Genomic DNA, 15,426 nt, shown 5'->3' with positions numbered 1-15,426 from the left:
AAAAGCCATGATATACATCTTTCTATATCTTCCTCACAAAATATGACATTTAACTATACTTATAAAATGCTAGAATTAACAGTAAATATAAATAAAGTCAATGGTTCTAATTTTTGCCCTGCATTTATGCTATACTCTTTTATGAAAAATGGTGTTCATATTTCAATGTCAAAATAGATGATTCACTATTAAATCACATTAATAAAATCATATTGGATATATCTATTAGAATCTCCATTAAAGATTCTCCCCTACTATCAAAAGAGCTTCATGCAGACTCCTCATCAATTTTCACACCTTACTATATTCTATCTAAAATAAGTATACTATTTTAGCATTAATAATATAACATCTTTATCAATTTAAAAATTATAACTGGGTAATTCTTTAGACCCATTTAGGAATACATACTTTTATAACAACACTCATAGGCTTAAAAGGTGTTTTCAATATTCCAAGTAAGGCTGAAAAGTTTAGTTTGTTTACTTTCTTGAACTTGTTGAAGTTCATTTTTGGAAAATAAATAGATTATATGCAATATATTGCAATATCCCTTATATTATATCTCTGAAAATATAATTCAATACTTTTGGAATGATAGGTTTCATGTTATACTCATTAAATGATGAAAGGACATACATATTTGGAGAAAGGAATCAGAAGAAAGGAACTGACAAAATAATTTTAAAGCACATCTAAAGAATGCACAGGCAGGAATGGCTATAAAGATATTTAAAAAGGAGTGATTTGAGACATGCTCTTTAAGATAGTAAACATATAATGAAGCTACAGTTATTAAAATGCAGTATCGTACTGGGATAAGAATTATCAGATTATTGTCAGAAGGGCTAACAGAACACAACAGATAAAAACAAAAAGGATCCTTTTGCCCTATAATACTAACACAGTATATGATGAAAAAGAATAACAAAATAATGTTGAAAAAACCTTATTAAAGATTGTCATTACATATGCAATATATTCAGATAGATTAATGAGTTAAAATATTTTTAAAAGGATATTATAAAAATATTAATTCATATTTAAATCATCTTGAGCAATATGAATTTCAAGAATGAAACCAATGGAAGAAGTCACTACATATATATTTTAATAAAATTGTCAGCAATAAAAGTCTCAACACAAATGACATTAGATCATATTTATAAAAATAAGACAAATTTTCATATGCTTAAGACATAAAAAGAATGCTTATTAGTCAATAACAGCAACATTAATAATCTAATTAAAAGTAGCTTAAAGACATGACTATACAATAAGCGTGACACATCATTTAATTTCACAAGCAAAGAAAGAAAACTGAAGCAAAACGTGGAACTTTTTCTATCATATTGTAAATTTTTTTTTACTTCGTTTTTAATATTCTTTTCCTGCCAGTAAAAGAATATAAAACAGGGACTCATGGATACAATCAGATATAGTAACGTAAACTGGTGCAGCTTTTCCAGAAAGCAATCTGGAAATATTTATTAAAAGTCATAAAGTGATATGTGTCTAGACACCAGCCTGAGGAAATAATAAAAATGTGATTAAAGATTCATGTACAAGGATCGTGTTTATAGAAAAATGTGGCAAGGCAGCAATAGTCTAAAAGTTGAAAATAGAACATTGTTAAATTCTTGCATATTCATATAGAGAGATACTATACATCTTTCATATACATCTTATATATGTCTTTTGTATTTTTTATTACATCTCTTTATAATTATGTTTAAAATATTTAATGGCATAGGAAAATAGTTATAATATAGCTGTAAGTAGAAAGAAGCAGAATGCAAAACTATATGACCCTGGTGGTCACACACACACCCATACACACACACACACACACACACACACACACACACATGCATGATCCAAAGACAGACCAGAAAAAAATAACAAAATACTAGCTTCTGTTTAGAAGCACTTGATGTATATTCCAAATTTCCATGTATTTTACAAGTATACCTTCTTCTTAATCACAAATAGTAAGTCAACATTTTAAGAGTACTGCAAAGTATAATGGTTCTTTTTTAGAGGAGCAAAGTGATATTCTAAAACCTCCTCTCAATATCAACTCATTGAGGCAGTGGGGCTCTGATTCATATATAAAATGATGACTTTGACATTTTACTCTCCCACTGGTAAAATGAATAATACAGCACCTTCCACCACCAGAATCAGACTGTAAGGTATCATCTTAGAGTCATCCCTTGAAACCCACCTCCCCACTGTTGCTCATGGGTCATCAAATTCTGCACCTGGTGTTCACAGTCCCCCGCCCTGGTGCAGTACTTCATTATCCTATGGTTGGCTAATTCCACTCCTATGGCTGGCTAATTCCAATCCTTTGCCTCCCATTCTCCAACTCATTCTACTTTCCGCTGTCAGATTAATCATTCTAAAATTACAATTTCATGAAGTCATTTGTCTGCTGGAAATCGTCCACTGGTTCTCTACTCCCTATCCTTCACTCTTAAATCCTCCCCTGAAGCCCTCCTAAGGGAGCTTGCTATCTGTCAGTCTAATAGATCACTCCGGTCTCTCAGATGTGCTCATTGCCGTCTCTGTGCTGTTTTCACCCTGTTTCATGTATTTCCCTGTTCATCAGCACCAGGATACACCAATCTATTTGTATACTAACCTGCTAGAAAACCCATACTGATACAAACCCAAATAATCGCTTAAAAATAAGTTTCACAGTTTCCTTCCAAGTAGATCTTATGTATAAAAGCCTTTCTCCCCCAACAGCCAAAATGTTACAGAGATCAGGAACTATGGTTTCCCACTAACTGCCGCACAAAGCACAGCACACAGAACGCGGCACATGAAAAGGTGCACAAAGGAGGCAGCTGGGAATGGGTATTAGATCCTCATTTTGTAGCCTTGGAATCTGATCCAAGCCTGATCACTTCTTAGCTAGCACTTCTCCAGCCAGGTCCTGCCTGCCTATGCTCGTTTCATGTATCTTATTTAATTTGTTGATGAGGCCTTAACTCACCCATCCTTGCTTCCTTGTCTAAATACCACTGCCTCACTCTAAAAAGATAAAATATGAAAGAATTTCAAAAATATGAGGTTTTCTGTATATTTAAGGATAATTATTATAACTGCTATTAATCTTGAGAGCAATTTAATCATCACATGCTAGAGAAGAAACCAGATTGCTGTCAGAGGACACGAGTTATAACCGACTCTTCCTGGTTAGGAGATGATGAACTGTTTCAATTAATCTCTATGAATTTCCATTTCTTAATCTATAAAATGGGAATAATAACTCCGTCTCTCTTAGACCGTTTCATTCATGCACCTACAAAAAATGTCCTACATACTCACATTTTGGCCAGCACTTACAAGGCAATTAGGACCAAATGATTAACACAAAATAAACACATGTACAAAATAGTATTATAATCCCAAGGAGTGCACACACAGTGGAAGCAATATATATGTAAGCAAATACATACAATACACCATGATAATTGCTGTATCTTTAGAAGACTTTACTAAGTCCTAAGTACTGTAACTATATGTGAGAAGTCAAGAAAGATAAAGTCTGTCATGTGTCTAAAGAAAGTCTGGGGTATTCTAGACAGAGGAAACCAAAAGCACTTATGGTTTCACTTGAGTGAGGCCACAGTGCTGCCCAGCAAACTCTCCAGATTGCCCTATTCTGGACTTTTGCTCATTTCTTCACAGAGGCAGACTTTTATTCACTCCATGCTCCTGACTCCACTACCTCCCTTTTCTCATTCTCACAAGATGACACTGATCCTAATTCCTGTAAGTTAGAAGTCATCAGATGAGTTCTATCGTAACTTCCCTTCTTCATACCTTACAATGAATGTCCATCCACAGTCATTGTTCCCCCTTCCCTCTTGTCCCATTATGCACATCTCCATGCTACTCTCCACGTGTGTCCTTGATCCCCCCCATAACCTTCCCAGACTTTATCATGTGTCTCATTTCTCTCCTTTCCAATAATATCTTCTTCATTAGTGACTCCTTGCCATCGGCATTCAAACATGCTCGTCTCCTCTGTTAACAATCCACCCCCCACCACACGCACACCGGTTTCCTATTCTCCATACACTCTTACAGGTACAATCCACCTCCTTCTTCCCTAAACAGTCTACAGAATTGTCTCCGTTTTTTAAAAATTTCCACTCATCCCTGAAACCACTGCATTCCAATTTCTGCCCTTACAACCAACCCTACTGAAACTGCTCTTGTCCAGTTCATTGAAGCTTCTTGTTATTATATACATATTTTCAATTGGTTTCCATAACATTGCATACTTCCTTTGTTCTCTTCCTTTCCCCTAGATATTGTTCCTCAAAGTACTATTTTGAGTCCACTTCTCTTCTGCCTAAAACTCTCCACAAACTCTTAGGTATCTTTTACCTGCTAGCTCCCAAATCTCAGCCTAATTTTCTTTCTAAACTTTAGACCTGTTGTATCGTTCTCGTCCTGCTCAGAACTCTGAACTTTATTGAGCTCATTGGAATCACTTAAATGTTTCTTCAAGCAGAGGAGTGATTGAATCATATCTGCATTTTAGAAATATTACTAATAAAAATGTAGAAAACAGGCTAAAGGGATAAGAAACTGGGGTCAAAAAGACTAAGAGATCTTTAAGGCTGTAAGAGAATGTGGGAGGGAACAGAATGCTACACAAAGTCTCTTTACCTTGAACGGAGGACTGGAGTCACTTGGCCTTGCCGAGAAGTCAAAGGAGATGATAAGATCGACCCCTCTCTGAGGTCTCAGTATCAAGGGATATGGCAGGTTAAACGTGAGTCCACTGTCCACTACGTGAATCTTTTTACTTTTGACATCCAGAGGCTCATATATTTGCTCAAATTCATCAGGATCTTAAATGAAAGAAAAGCCAAGAATGAATCAAATGATCATTTGACATTATTTATGATATAAAAAGGCTTATTTAAAATGTGAGAGACAGGATTTCATGTGGTTAGGCCCTCAGGCTTTGAAGACAAATAGAGCTGGGCATGAGACCAACTTTAGCAATTTTAAGTGAATTATTTTCTTCAAGTCTTAGTTTCTTCATCTGTAACATCAGGATAAAAGTAATTATCAAATAAGGGTGCTACAAGGATTAAGTCCGACAATGCATGGAAAGTACTGAGCTCAGGTCCTGGTATTAACTCTAAGCTATGACCACTTTAATAGTATTATCTTACATTATATAGTCTTTGCTGGTTTATAAACATTTCCTCATACATTCTCTTGCTTAATTCTTATAACTGACAGGTGAGGTAAAGGACATCTACAAATGGAGAGTGAAACGAATTAAAATTCATCTCTAAAGTGGCATAACTAGGAGTAGCAGAATCTGAATGGATTCCACACTGCCTCTCTCAAGTTGAGGGTGCATTTTGCTACAAAGTGGGAGTTCAAGAAAATAGTCCAGCCAACACACTCAGCAGACATGTATTGTCTACCTACCACTCAGGTACAATTCTAGGTGCTGAGCAAGATAGATATGAACTCTGCTCTGACAGCTTATGTTCTGAGTACAATTCTCTTTTAGCCATCTTGAAATATACAATAAATTATTAACGACAGTCACCATGCTGGGCAAGTGCACCAGAACTTTTTCTTCCTGTCTAAATGAAACTTTGCATCCTTGACCAAGAGAAATTTGGCCTTTGTATCCCTTTCCTGTTCACATTCTCCGTCCCCTCTCTCCCAAGCCAACCTCTGATAACCACCATTCTACTCTCTGCTTCTCAGTTTTGACTTTTTTAGATTCCACAAATATGTGAGATCATGTGGTATTTGTCACTGTATACCGGGCTTATTTTGCTTAGCCAAATTCCCACTAAGTTTATCCATGTCGTAAAAAAGAGAAAAAAAGATAAATGGTAAGCAATATTTCTTAATTGTGTTGCAAAGAGCATAGTTTTGTAAGATATAAACAGATGTGTCATACACAAAATAAGAGTTAAATAATTATTAAATAGGAACATATCTTGAGAAAGACAAGATTCAACAGCTTAATGTAATAGCCAATTACATTGTGTATTACCTATTCTCCTTACTATGGTTTTCACTACCATCACTTGAGTATGAAGATGCTATTTAATCCTCACAATAACTGTATAAAATAGGTACTATTATTATTTTTATTTTATAAGCAAACTGAGGCTTATGCCAAGTAACTGCTCAAGATTGTCCTGCTAAAAAACAGTGCAGCTAAGATTCAAACATAAGCTAGTCTACTTTTTAAAGTACTAAATTCAAGGCACTTTTAAGTAGGACTTAAACTCATTAGGGTATCCCATTGCATTTGAAGAGGGAGATAGAGTTGCCAATTTTTCCAAATTTATTTGAACTTGAGCTGGATTTATCATGTAACATCCACTAAAATGTCATAGAGTATGGGATAAAAGCCATATGGAAGAATATTCTCCCATAATTTAAAGCATACAAGGTTTCCAAACCTTTGAATGAGTTAATCAGGTTCTCTGATAGGTATAGAAACATAAGTCTGTTTTACAATTATGTAACGTTTCCTCAAAGCAGTTCAATTGTGGACATTTGTAATGGTCATTTTATTAATACATCATCCAGATTCAATTTACAATTTACAAATATTTGGATGTCTGTGTTTTGAAATCTGGCCTAAATTAACTCATGTCTTGATTTCTTATTCCAGATGGTATATGTCACAGTAAATAGCATAAACACAAAAGTAAACAGGAAAGAAGTCATGTAACTAACGAAAAGCTTCTCCAAAATTTGTTTCTACAGGTATACAACTATTTTGCAATAAACTAACAAAGGGATTTTCACCATCTTATAATTTCTCTTGTTTTCAAAAGATAGTCTCAAAAGTAAAGTAAAATAGTACACTTTTTCCCATTTTGAGCGATTGTTTTAATTCTAATATACTCAAATTTTAATTTGTATAAACAAAACCAACATAGGGTAAACTAAGATGTAAGATTTTTCCAACATAATAGCTAAATTAGACAAAAATCTCTATTTTTTTGTATAAGGGTACAAAATTAAATGAGAAATAACCTAAAATTAATGTTTTCATTAAATTGTGGCATTTAGTTAAATAAGAGGAATTTTAATGAAGACCTTATGAACCAAAGGATCATAGTTTGTGATATAGCACTATTAGGCATCTACCCAAAAGAGTAATTCTATTCTTTTTTAATTCTATAATAAAGACATCTGCACACAAATGTTTATGGCAGCACAATTCACTATTGAAAGGATGTGAAATCAACCCAAGTGCCCGTCAATCCATGAGTGGATTAATAAAATATGATATACGTATACAGTGGAATACTACTCAATTATAAGAAATGATGGTGATCTAGCACATCTTATATTTTCCTGGACAGAGCTTGAGCCCATCCTCCCAAGTGTGGTATCACAAGAATGGAAGAATAGGCACCATATGTACTTGCCATCAAATTGGCACTAACTGATCAACACTATGGTGCTCCCACAGTAGTAATATTCTTCAGGGATTGGGGGGTTGGAGGTGGGTAAACTCACAACTAATAGACACGGTGAGCATTGTACGGGGGAAAAGGCAAGCCTCAAATCATGGTTTGGGTGTGGCAAAGTCATAACATGTAACCAAAACGTTTGTACCCCCATAATATCCTGAAATAAAAAATAAATAAAAAAAAACTTTTAGCTTTCAATCCAGACACATGGTTATTCTAAAATTTGGAAACAACCAGAGGGAGATAAATAGGGTCTCACTTAGTAAAGGCCTTGACTGAAAAAGCACTAATCAATTTGGTAAACTCAGTCTAAAATGCAATCATTTTTAGCAATATTGGTCTGTAAACGATAAAGTGTAATTAGTTTGTCACTGAACTGGCTGAATTTTTTTCACTGAAATCAGTACCCCAAATACATTTTTTAATTGAATAAATATAAAATGAGTAAAATGTAATTTTAATGAGATACACTCTGAGACATGACATTGAAAGTTCTTTCCAAAGATGATTCATTTACAACTGTTTTAGTAACTATAAGAGTAGAATTGGAATGTCCCTAATACAAAGAAATCGTAAATGCCTGAGGTGTTGGATACCCCAATTACCCTGATTTGATTAATTCACATTGTATGCCTGTATCAAAACATTACATGTACCTATAAATACATACGACTATTATGTACCCATAATAATAAAAAAATAAAAATTACTTTAGGTTAGAACACTTTAAAATCTCTTAACAAAAGAAATATTTAGTCTATATAATACCATATTTTGGGATGATTCATATTTTATATTTCTTTCTATCATTTTATGAAAACTGTCTATAATTCTTCTTTCAAAGGGCATGAAACAAAAGAAAGCAATCAGATAAGGTGATGTACAACTGTTATTCTCCAAACCCTAACACCCACATTTATCCCATATTCTTATTTGCGATCGTATCCTGTTGTATCCTTGCTGATAGTTCCATTAGGATCCGGGTTGCTGGTTTTTAGTTTTACTCTACTTTTCTATCATTGTTACCTAAAGTACATAAATCCTTCCATTAATCAAAACTTCAAGGATGGCCCATGAAATGCTTTTCATCTTTATGAGGCCAAGGATTACTTACATCTGTCTTATTGACTACTGGATCCCAAAGACTGAGCATGTTATAACTACTCTGTAAATACAGTGTGAATGTGAGAATGAACAAAACAAAGAAGGAAGACGAAAAATGCAGAATAATTTGAAAGACAATAAGAAAGATGAAGAGGCACAATTCCTAAAGTTGTCATATTTAGCTAATAAAAATACAAGATGCCCAGTTTAATTTGAATTTCATATAATCAACAAATAATTTAGTGTATGTCTCAAATATTGTAATGGTTATAGATATATTATTTATATACATATATGCATATTATTTGAAATTCAGATCTAACTGGGCATTCTGTATTTTATCTGGCAACACTAACACCACCAAGTCTACATAAAATCTTGCAAAACCATCAGGAAGTTGTTAGAATGTGGAATGTGGAACACGTGCCGTGCAAGCCACAGAAGGAGCTCTGCTGTGTCACGTAATAAAGTAATAATGTAAAACAGATGTCATAAAGTATACACAAACAAAACTTCCATTTTTACATCAGAAAGATAATGACTAATAAAACTAAGGGCTATGGGAAAGGGAAAGGCTTAGAAGCAGTGTCAAGAGACCTGTGTCCCAATCCCAGCTCTGTTGAGAAATTTTAGACAACAATGACAGAATTATCTTCTTTGGTCTTCCTTTCCTGTAGAGTAAAATAACTGGATATTCTTTATACATCTCAATGTTGTAAAAGTTATTTTGTAAGCCCATCATCATTCATCTACAAAGCGTAAGTTTCTAGAGGAGACATATTTTATTGGTATTACAATGGCAATAAGCATCATCATGTGCCACAAAACAAGAAAAATAATGTCACTGCTGTGTGGTTAAGTGTATTTGTATTTTGGATGGATTTTAAAAGAGGCATTGACTTTATCACAAATAGACTTTTATTATAGTTAACATAAAAGGGTTTGGATTACAGGTATGTAATCAGAAATATCTCATATCTTAGAGTTTGGTGCCATAAACATAATTCATTCAAAATATGAATTTGTACTCATTTTTTTATGAGGCAACAGGAATCCCTTTTGCTTCTATAATTCCCCTAAGGTCAAGCAACAAATAGAAACAATACTACCAGAAAACAACAAAATCTAAAGCTGTATCCTAATTTTCAAAAATATTTTATAGGTATGATGCTTAAAGGACAGTAGAAAGTTTGTTTTTGAAATATCCCCTTTCAGTTATTCCAGCATCCCGGCAATGTCCTTAGACAAACATGACTGAAGAATGACGTTTGGACAGTTCAAGGAAAGACGATGGGGCGATGAAGTATAAATGCTTAAGATGGCAGGGCCATCACAAAAAAGATTAGTATGTGTTGATTACTCACCAAGGCAAATGTAACTTTTAATCTACAGCAGACATAGAGCTGAAGTATAAACGGAATTATTCTTGAGGAGGTGGCTAAGTGACAAACCTGAAAGTGACTAGCTTCTTGCCAGGTGGTCATAAGAAAGTGGCCTAACCTTTCTGAGAACTGGAGGGACAGATTCAACTGCCTCATGGACTCTGCAGACTGGCTAACTCGACTCCAATCCGACCCCAACGCCGCCTGCGTCTCAGCACCACACTAGGGAGTCAGGCTAAGGGCCGTGTTTGCTAGATTCCCTTGCAGCTCCAGTTCTGCTGAGAGGCCTGGCCTCAGCCAAAGAGAAACACACCACAAAAGATATGAAAAAGGAAATGAGACAGAGGCTAACGTTTCTGGTATTTTTACTGCCAAGCATAGCTGCTGAGGCATTTGTGGGGATGATTCTGCAGAGTTTTTGGAGTCATTCCTGGAAGCTCAGCTTAGGGCTTGCTCATCCATGCCTTGGCAACAATTTTGTAAGCACCGAATTCCCTAGTTTAAACCCCTTTCAATTAAATAAGGTAGAGAGTTTCCTACTTTCTGCAAGTGAACCCTGACCAATACAGGGAGGATCTGAAGTCTCTCTCAAGATTTCAGTGAAAATTTTCTATACTGACATGACTAGACCATTTCCCATCCGATGTCATTTTTTCTTCCCCCACAAAAAAACCCAGTAATTTGAAGCCCTTCACCTATTAAATGCAAGTTGTTGTAACTGAGTATAAAGGAATTAGTGTTAATAATTAAATTGCTTCTCCCCAGAGAAGCAATAAAGATCTTCTGAATTAATTTCCACGGATTATATTTTTTGTACTTACCTGCTACGGCTGTATCCAGTTCATCTTCATCGAAAGATTCCTGTGTGTTAAAATCTCTCAAAGGAGACAGTGGATATGATGAGTTGAGATTCAAGCCCAGCATGAAGTTGTGCACCTTCCCCGCACGGCCTTCTCTGGTGTTGAACAAAGCCGAATCACTCACCAGGGCCATTAACATGCGATGGACCCAACTTGCTTGACCATCATTTTGATAATCTCTTTCAGCGTCCTCATTTTCAGTGCCTGAGGAAACAGAAGAGATCATTATACAGACTCTAAAATGAATGTTTTACAAAAGGATCTTCTTTGGATGATTCAATGTTAAACTTAACAGTGAAGTTCTACGGCTTTTGATTTAATCTGTGTTGTTTGTATAAATTAACGTAGAAAATATTTCAATAAATCATTTTGTTCTTAAATTGTTCGTAGTTTACCTTTTGCCTATAGTCAGTGTAAAGGTTCTAGTGTTGATAGTGCCACTTGGCTTAGTCTTAGATTTCCAGGTAAACTGCTTTCATTTTCTCATTTCTTCCCTTCCTCGGTCATTTTCTTCCTTTCCCCTGGGTTCACGGACAGGCACACGCATACGCACACACACACACACACACACACACACACACACACATACACACACAAAGTCCACAGTAGCTAATCCTATCTTCTACATTTCTTAAGTTTCCTGAAGAATGTTTACCCTGATTAGTAAACATCCAGGAATTAAGCAAACTGAGGAGGGACAACTAAAGGATTCAACATACACCTGCTATTCAATAAACACCCTTATGACCTGCCAGTCATATGACCTGTCATTTCATCCTTGATTATAAAGTTTGGGGATTTAAAACCCTGTAATTTAAACAAATGCTAAACATGCTTTTAAAATTCAGCAATCATCCAAAAGAAGCAGTTTTATTAACTGACTGTTTCCTTAAAACCTGTGCCTCCATCACTGCCACTGGGAAGCTACACTGTGTATAACTGAGCACTGGCTCCAGAGTCAGATTGCCTGTGTGCCAGTCCCCTCTCGCTGTTTACTAGTTACCCCTTCTCTGCCTTTACTTCCTCATCGGTAAACCTCCTAATGCTGTTGCGAGGATTAACTGAGTACGCGCATCCATGTGGAGCTCTTAGAAAAGTGCCTGGCCCATGTTAAATTCTGAATAAATCCCAGCTAGTAGTAGAAACAGTTGTGGCAACAGCATAATCATCATCATCACCATTATTTATTCATAATCAAAATCAAAGAAGACTTTATGGTAGGGTATAACTTCACCTGCCCAAACCCCCTCTGCTCTGATTTCTGTATATAAACTTACATGTATATGTAACTGTGTGTGCATATATGTGTATGACTGTGTGCATGTGTTGAGAGAGAAAGAAAAGAGAATCTACATTCAAACTTCATACTTTCCAGTAAATGAAAGGAGACATGCATAAAACCATAATAAATATTGATTTTTATCTTCACAAAGATTCACTTAACCAAGTTGAGTGAAGGAAGAGATCTTTCTTTCAGTAACCAATCCTGATGACTACATAGTCACTAAAAACAAATACACTATTTTCTACTCCCACAGTTTTCTACTGCCAAATATGACAAAGAAAACTTTTCACTAGAACAAATCAGGCTTTCAAATGAATGATTTTTATCTCCAGTTACACAGGATATGATTAATGTACTAAATTATTTCTACAGATTTGGGATGCCTTCTCCTCTTGCCACTCCTCCTCCTCCTCCTGCCTTCCCCCTTCTCCTTCTCCTTCTACTTCTTCTCCTAAAACTCCCTACTTCTGTACCAGCACAAGATTTACCTTCCTTATGAAACATTTGAAAACAGCATCATTTGCAAGACAAACCCAGCAGTCAAAAGATAAATGATATTTATTGCTTATTAGTTACAATACTAATAGGACATTTCTATTTATATCACCATTTACAACTTAAAGCCTTTTCGTATGCATTTACTAATTAATGATTGCAAAAATTATGTGAGAGGAGGTAAAGAATTCTAGGATATATCTGAAGACAGTAAAGTTGAAAATGACTAAAGACCTTGCACAAAATCATATGACTGAAAATTAAGGAGGCTCAACAGAATAAAAAGATAAGCTACAGACTCAGAGAAATTATTTGCAAAAGACATATTTGAGAAAGGACTGTGATACAGAACATATAAAGAACTCTTAAAACTCAACAATCAGAAAAAAAACCTAATTAAAAATGTCTTAGGGCCAGGCATAGTGGTCCATGCCTGTAATCCCAGCTACTCAGGAGACTGAGAGGGAGGATTGCTTGAGCCCAGTAGTTGAAATCCAGCCTGGGCAACACAACAAGATCCCATCTCTAAAACAAGGCAAAATAAAATAAAAAATTGGCCAAAGACCTAAACAGACACCTCACCAAAGAAGATATACAGACGGCAAAATGCATATGGAAAGATGCTCCCCATCATATGTCATCAGGGAAATGTAAGTTAAAACAATAATGAGATACTACTATTAACAGATATCTACTAGAGTGGCCAAAATCCAAAACACAGACAACACCAAATGCTGACGAGGATGTGGAGCAACAAGAACTCTCATTCATTGCTGGTGGGAATGCAAAATGGTACAGCCACTTCGGAAGACAGTTTGGCAGTTTCTTACAAAACTGAATATCCTCTTGCCATATGAACCAGCAATTGGTATTTACCCAAATGAATTGAAAACTTATGTTCACACAAAAACTTGAACACAGATGTTTACAGTGACTTTGTTAATACTTTCCAAAACTTGAAAGCAACCAAGATATGCTTCCTAGGTGAATGGATAAACTATGCTACATCCAGACAATGGAATATTACTCAGCACTAAAGAGAAATGAGCTACCAAACCGTGCAAAGTCATGGAAGAACTTTAAATGCATTCTACTACGTGCAAGAAGCCGATCTGAAGAGGCAACATACTGTATGATTCCAACTATATGACATTCTGGAAAAGGCAAAACTATGGAACTGCAAACTGCCTTGTCAAAAGCAAAAGGACTCATTTATACTACCAAACAATAGATGCAACAAGTTCTTGATCATTTTCCACCACTGCATCCCTGATCCCTTCCCAAAAAGTGAGGTGTCAGCCACGAGATAAGCCTCAGGAACGGAGGGAAGAGAGAATTTTTTACACGTTACTTAATAATAAATTTTTCATTTTTAAAACCATCTAAAAATGTTCCCAAATCACAATATCCATGTTAAGAAGCCCAGTGCCCTAATCAGACTTAGAACAGAATTTAGCATTTCTACCGTCTTAGATTTGTTCCTTTGTTCAACTGATAATATTTTTGATGTGTTAAAAAAAAGAAGTTAGAGATATATATGTGCCATTTTATTACATACACAACATTTAATCCTCTCTCTAAATGGAAAGCTGTGCAGTAAGTGGAGACAACCACTAGCATCTCGAGTGAGAGATTCGGGCAAAACGTTCACACCCTTCCCTCGTGGATCTCTGCCAGAGAAGTTTCCTGCTCTCTTACCTTTGGGTTCTTGTGACTCATCATCACTGTCTGAGCTATCGTTACTCACAATATGCTTTGCTGTAATATTTTCTGTGGAAAAGAAAAAATAAATAAGCATCTAGGTGTGAAAATTCAAATTTAAATTTATTATCAAGAAGTAATCTGAGCAAAACCACAGGAGTTCTACAAAGCTCTTCTAGTATAGATTAAGATCTATTTAGTAAATCTAGATTTGTTAGAGTTACTATTGTTTTCAAATTTCTCATTGCAAAATGAAATTTCCTAGGAAGTGAAAAATTAGTTTAAATTTATTCATTCATGATTTAAAGGAGATAATTTTATGTGCTTATCATAATTATGACAAAAATAACAACTTGATTATAGGAAACTCCTTGTTATAGCAAAAATAGATCTGCTTTTCAATTAAATGTTTTTAAGTGGTGTTTATGAAGATAAATAAAGGATAAAACCAAAATCTGCAGGGGAGCTAGAGAAGTTTCCTCAAAATGAATCAAAGCTGGTAATATAAATTATCTTTTGAATTCAATTATACTGAAAATTGTCTGATGAAATTCACCTTTTGGCATCAAGAATTTGTGTTTCCTACAGAACATATTAACAGAGAGTTTATAAAAACTAAAATAGCAACCATAAATCCTTACAACAAAGACAGCAGTAAAATCTAGCACAATAACTAGCTGTATTTTTTCAAGTAAAATGTACCTAAACAATGAAATACATAGATCATCCTCCTCATCATTATTTGTAAAACAAATCAAACTATGTTTGGACACCTATAGAAAACCACTTTCTGCTGTGAGTTCTTTTTCCTCTTGTTAGTCAATAAAATTCTTTTATTTTAAAAAGCTAACTCCAAAATTACGAATTTCAGAGATAGAATCTTTTGGGGGGGTGCTTTAAACTCAAAGAAATATAGGTAGGACGTTTGGTTTCCCCATATTACTTTGCAAGTGTTTATCTTACCTACATAAATGGCATGTATGCAAATGATCAAGAGTATGGAATGGAAGGATTAGTAAATGCTTGAGGCAATAGATTGACATTTTTTATTTTTACTGGCACAACTATACATATGAAATTCAATAAAATAAAGTGTTTACAAG

At 35.0% G+C, this 15,426-nt stretch overlaps 1 protein-coding gene across 2 annotated transcripts in view; it reads right to left on the bottom strand.

The window, feature by feature from the left end:
- The window catches only part of PLA2G4A (phospholipase A2 group IVA), a 132,215-nt gene that overhangs the window by 14,042 nt on the left and 102,747 nt on the right, over nt 1-15,426 (bottom strand). For both annotated transcript variants that reach the window (XM_045535966.1, XM_045535965.1), the window contains 3 exons: nt 14,321-14,392; nt 10,804-11,046; nt 4,693-4,877 (listed from right to left, as the gene is read on the bottom strand). In XM_045535966.1, coding sequence (XP_045391922.1) covers nt 4,693-4,877; nt 10,804-11,046; nt 14,321-14,392 — 500 coding nt within the window. The remainder of the gene's footprint in view (nt 1-4,692; nt 4,878-10,803; nt 11,047-14,320; nt 14,393-15,426) is intronic.

This window comes from Lemur catta, chromosome 23 (assembly GCF_020740605.2).
Source record: "Lemur catta isolate mLemCat1 chromosome 23, mLemCat1.pri, whole genome shotgun sequence".
In the NCBI taxonomy this organism is placed as follows: domain Eukaryota; kingdom Metazoa; phylum Chordata; class Mammalia; order Primates; family Lemuridae; genus Lemur; species Lemur catta.
This window is presented reverse-complemented; position numbering and strand designations above follow the sequence as displayed.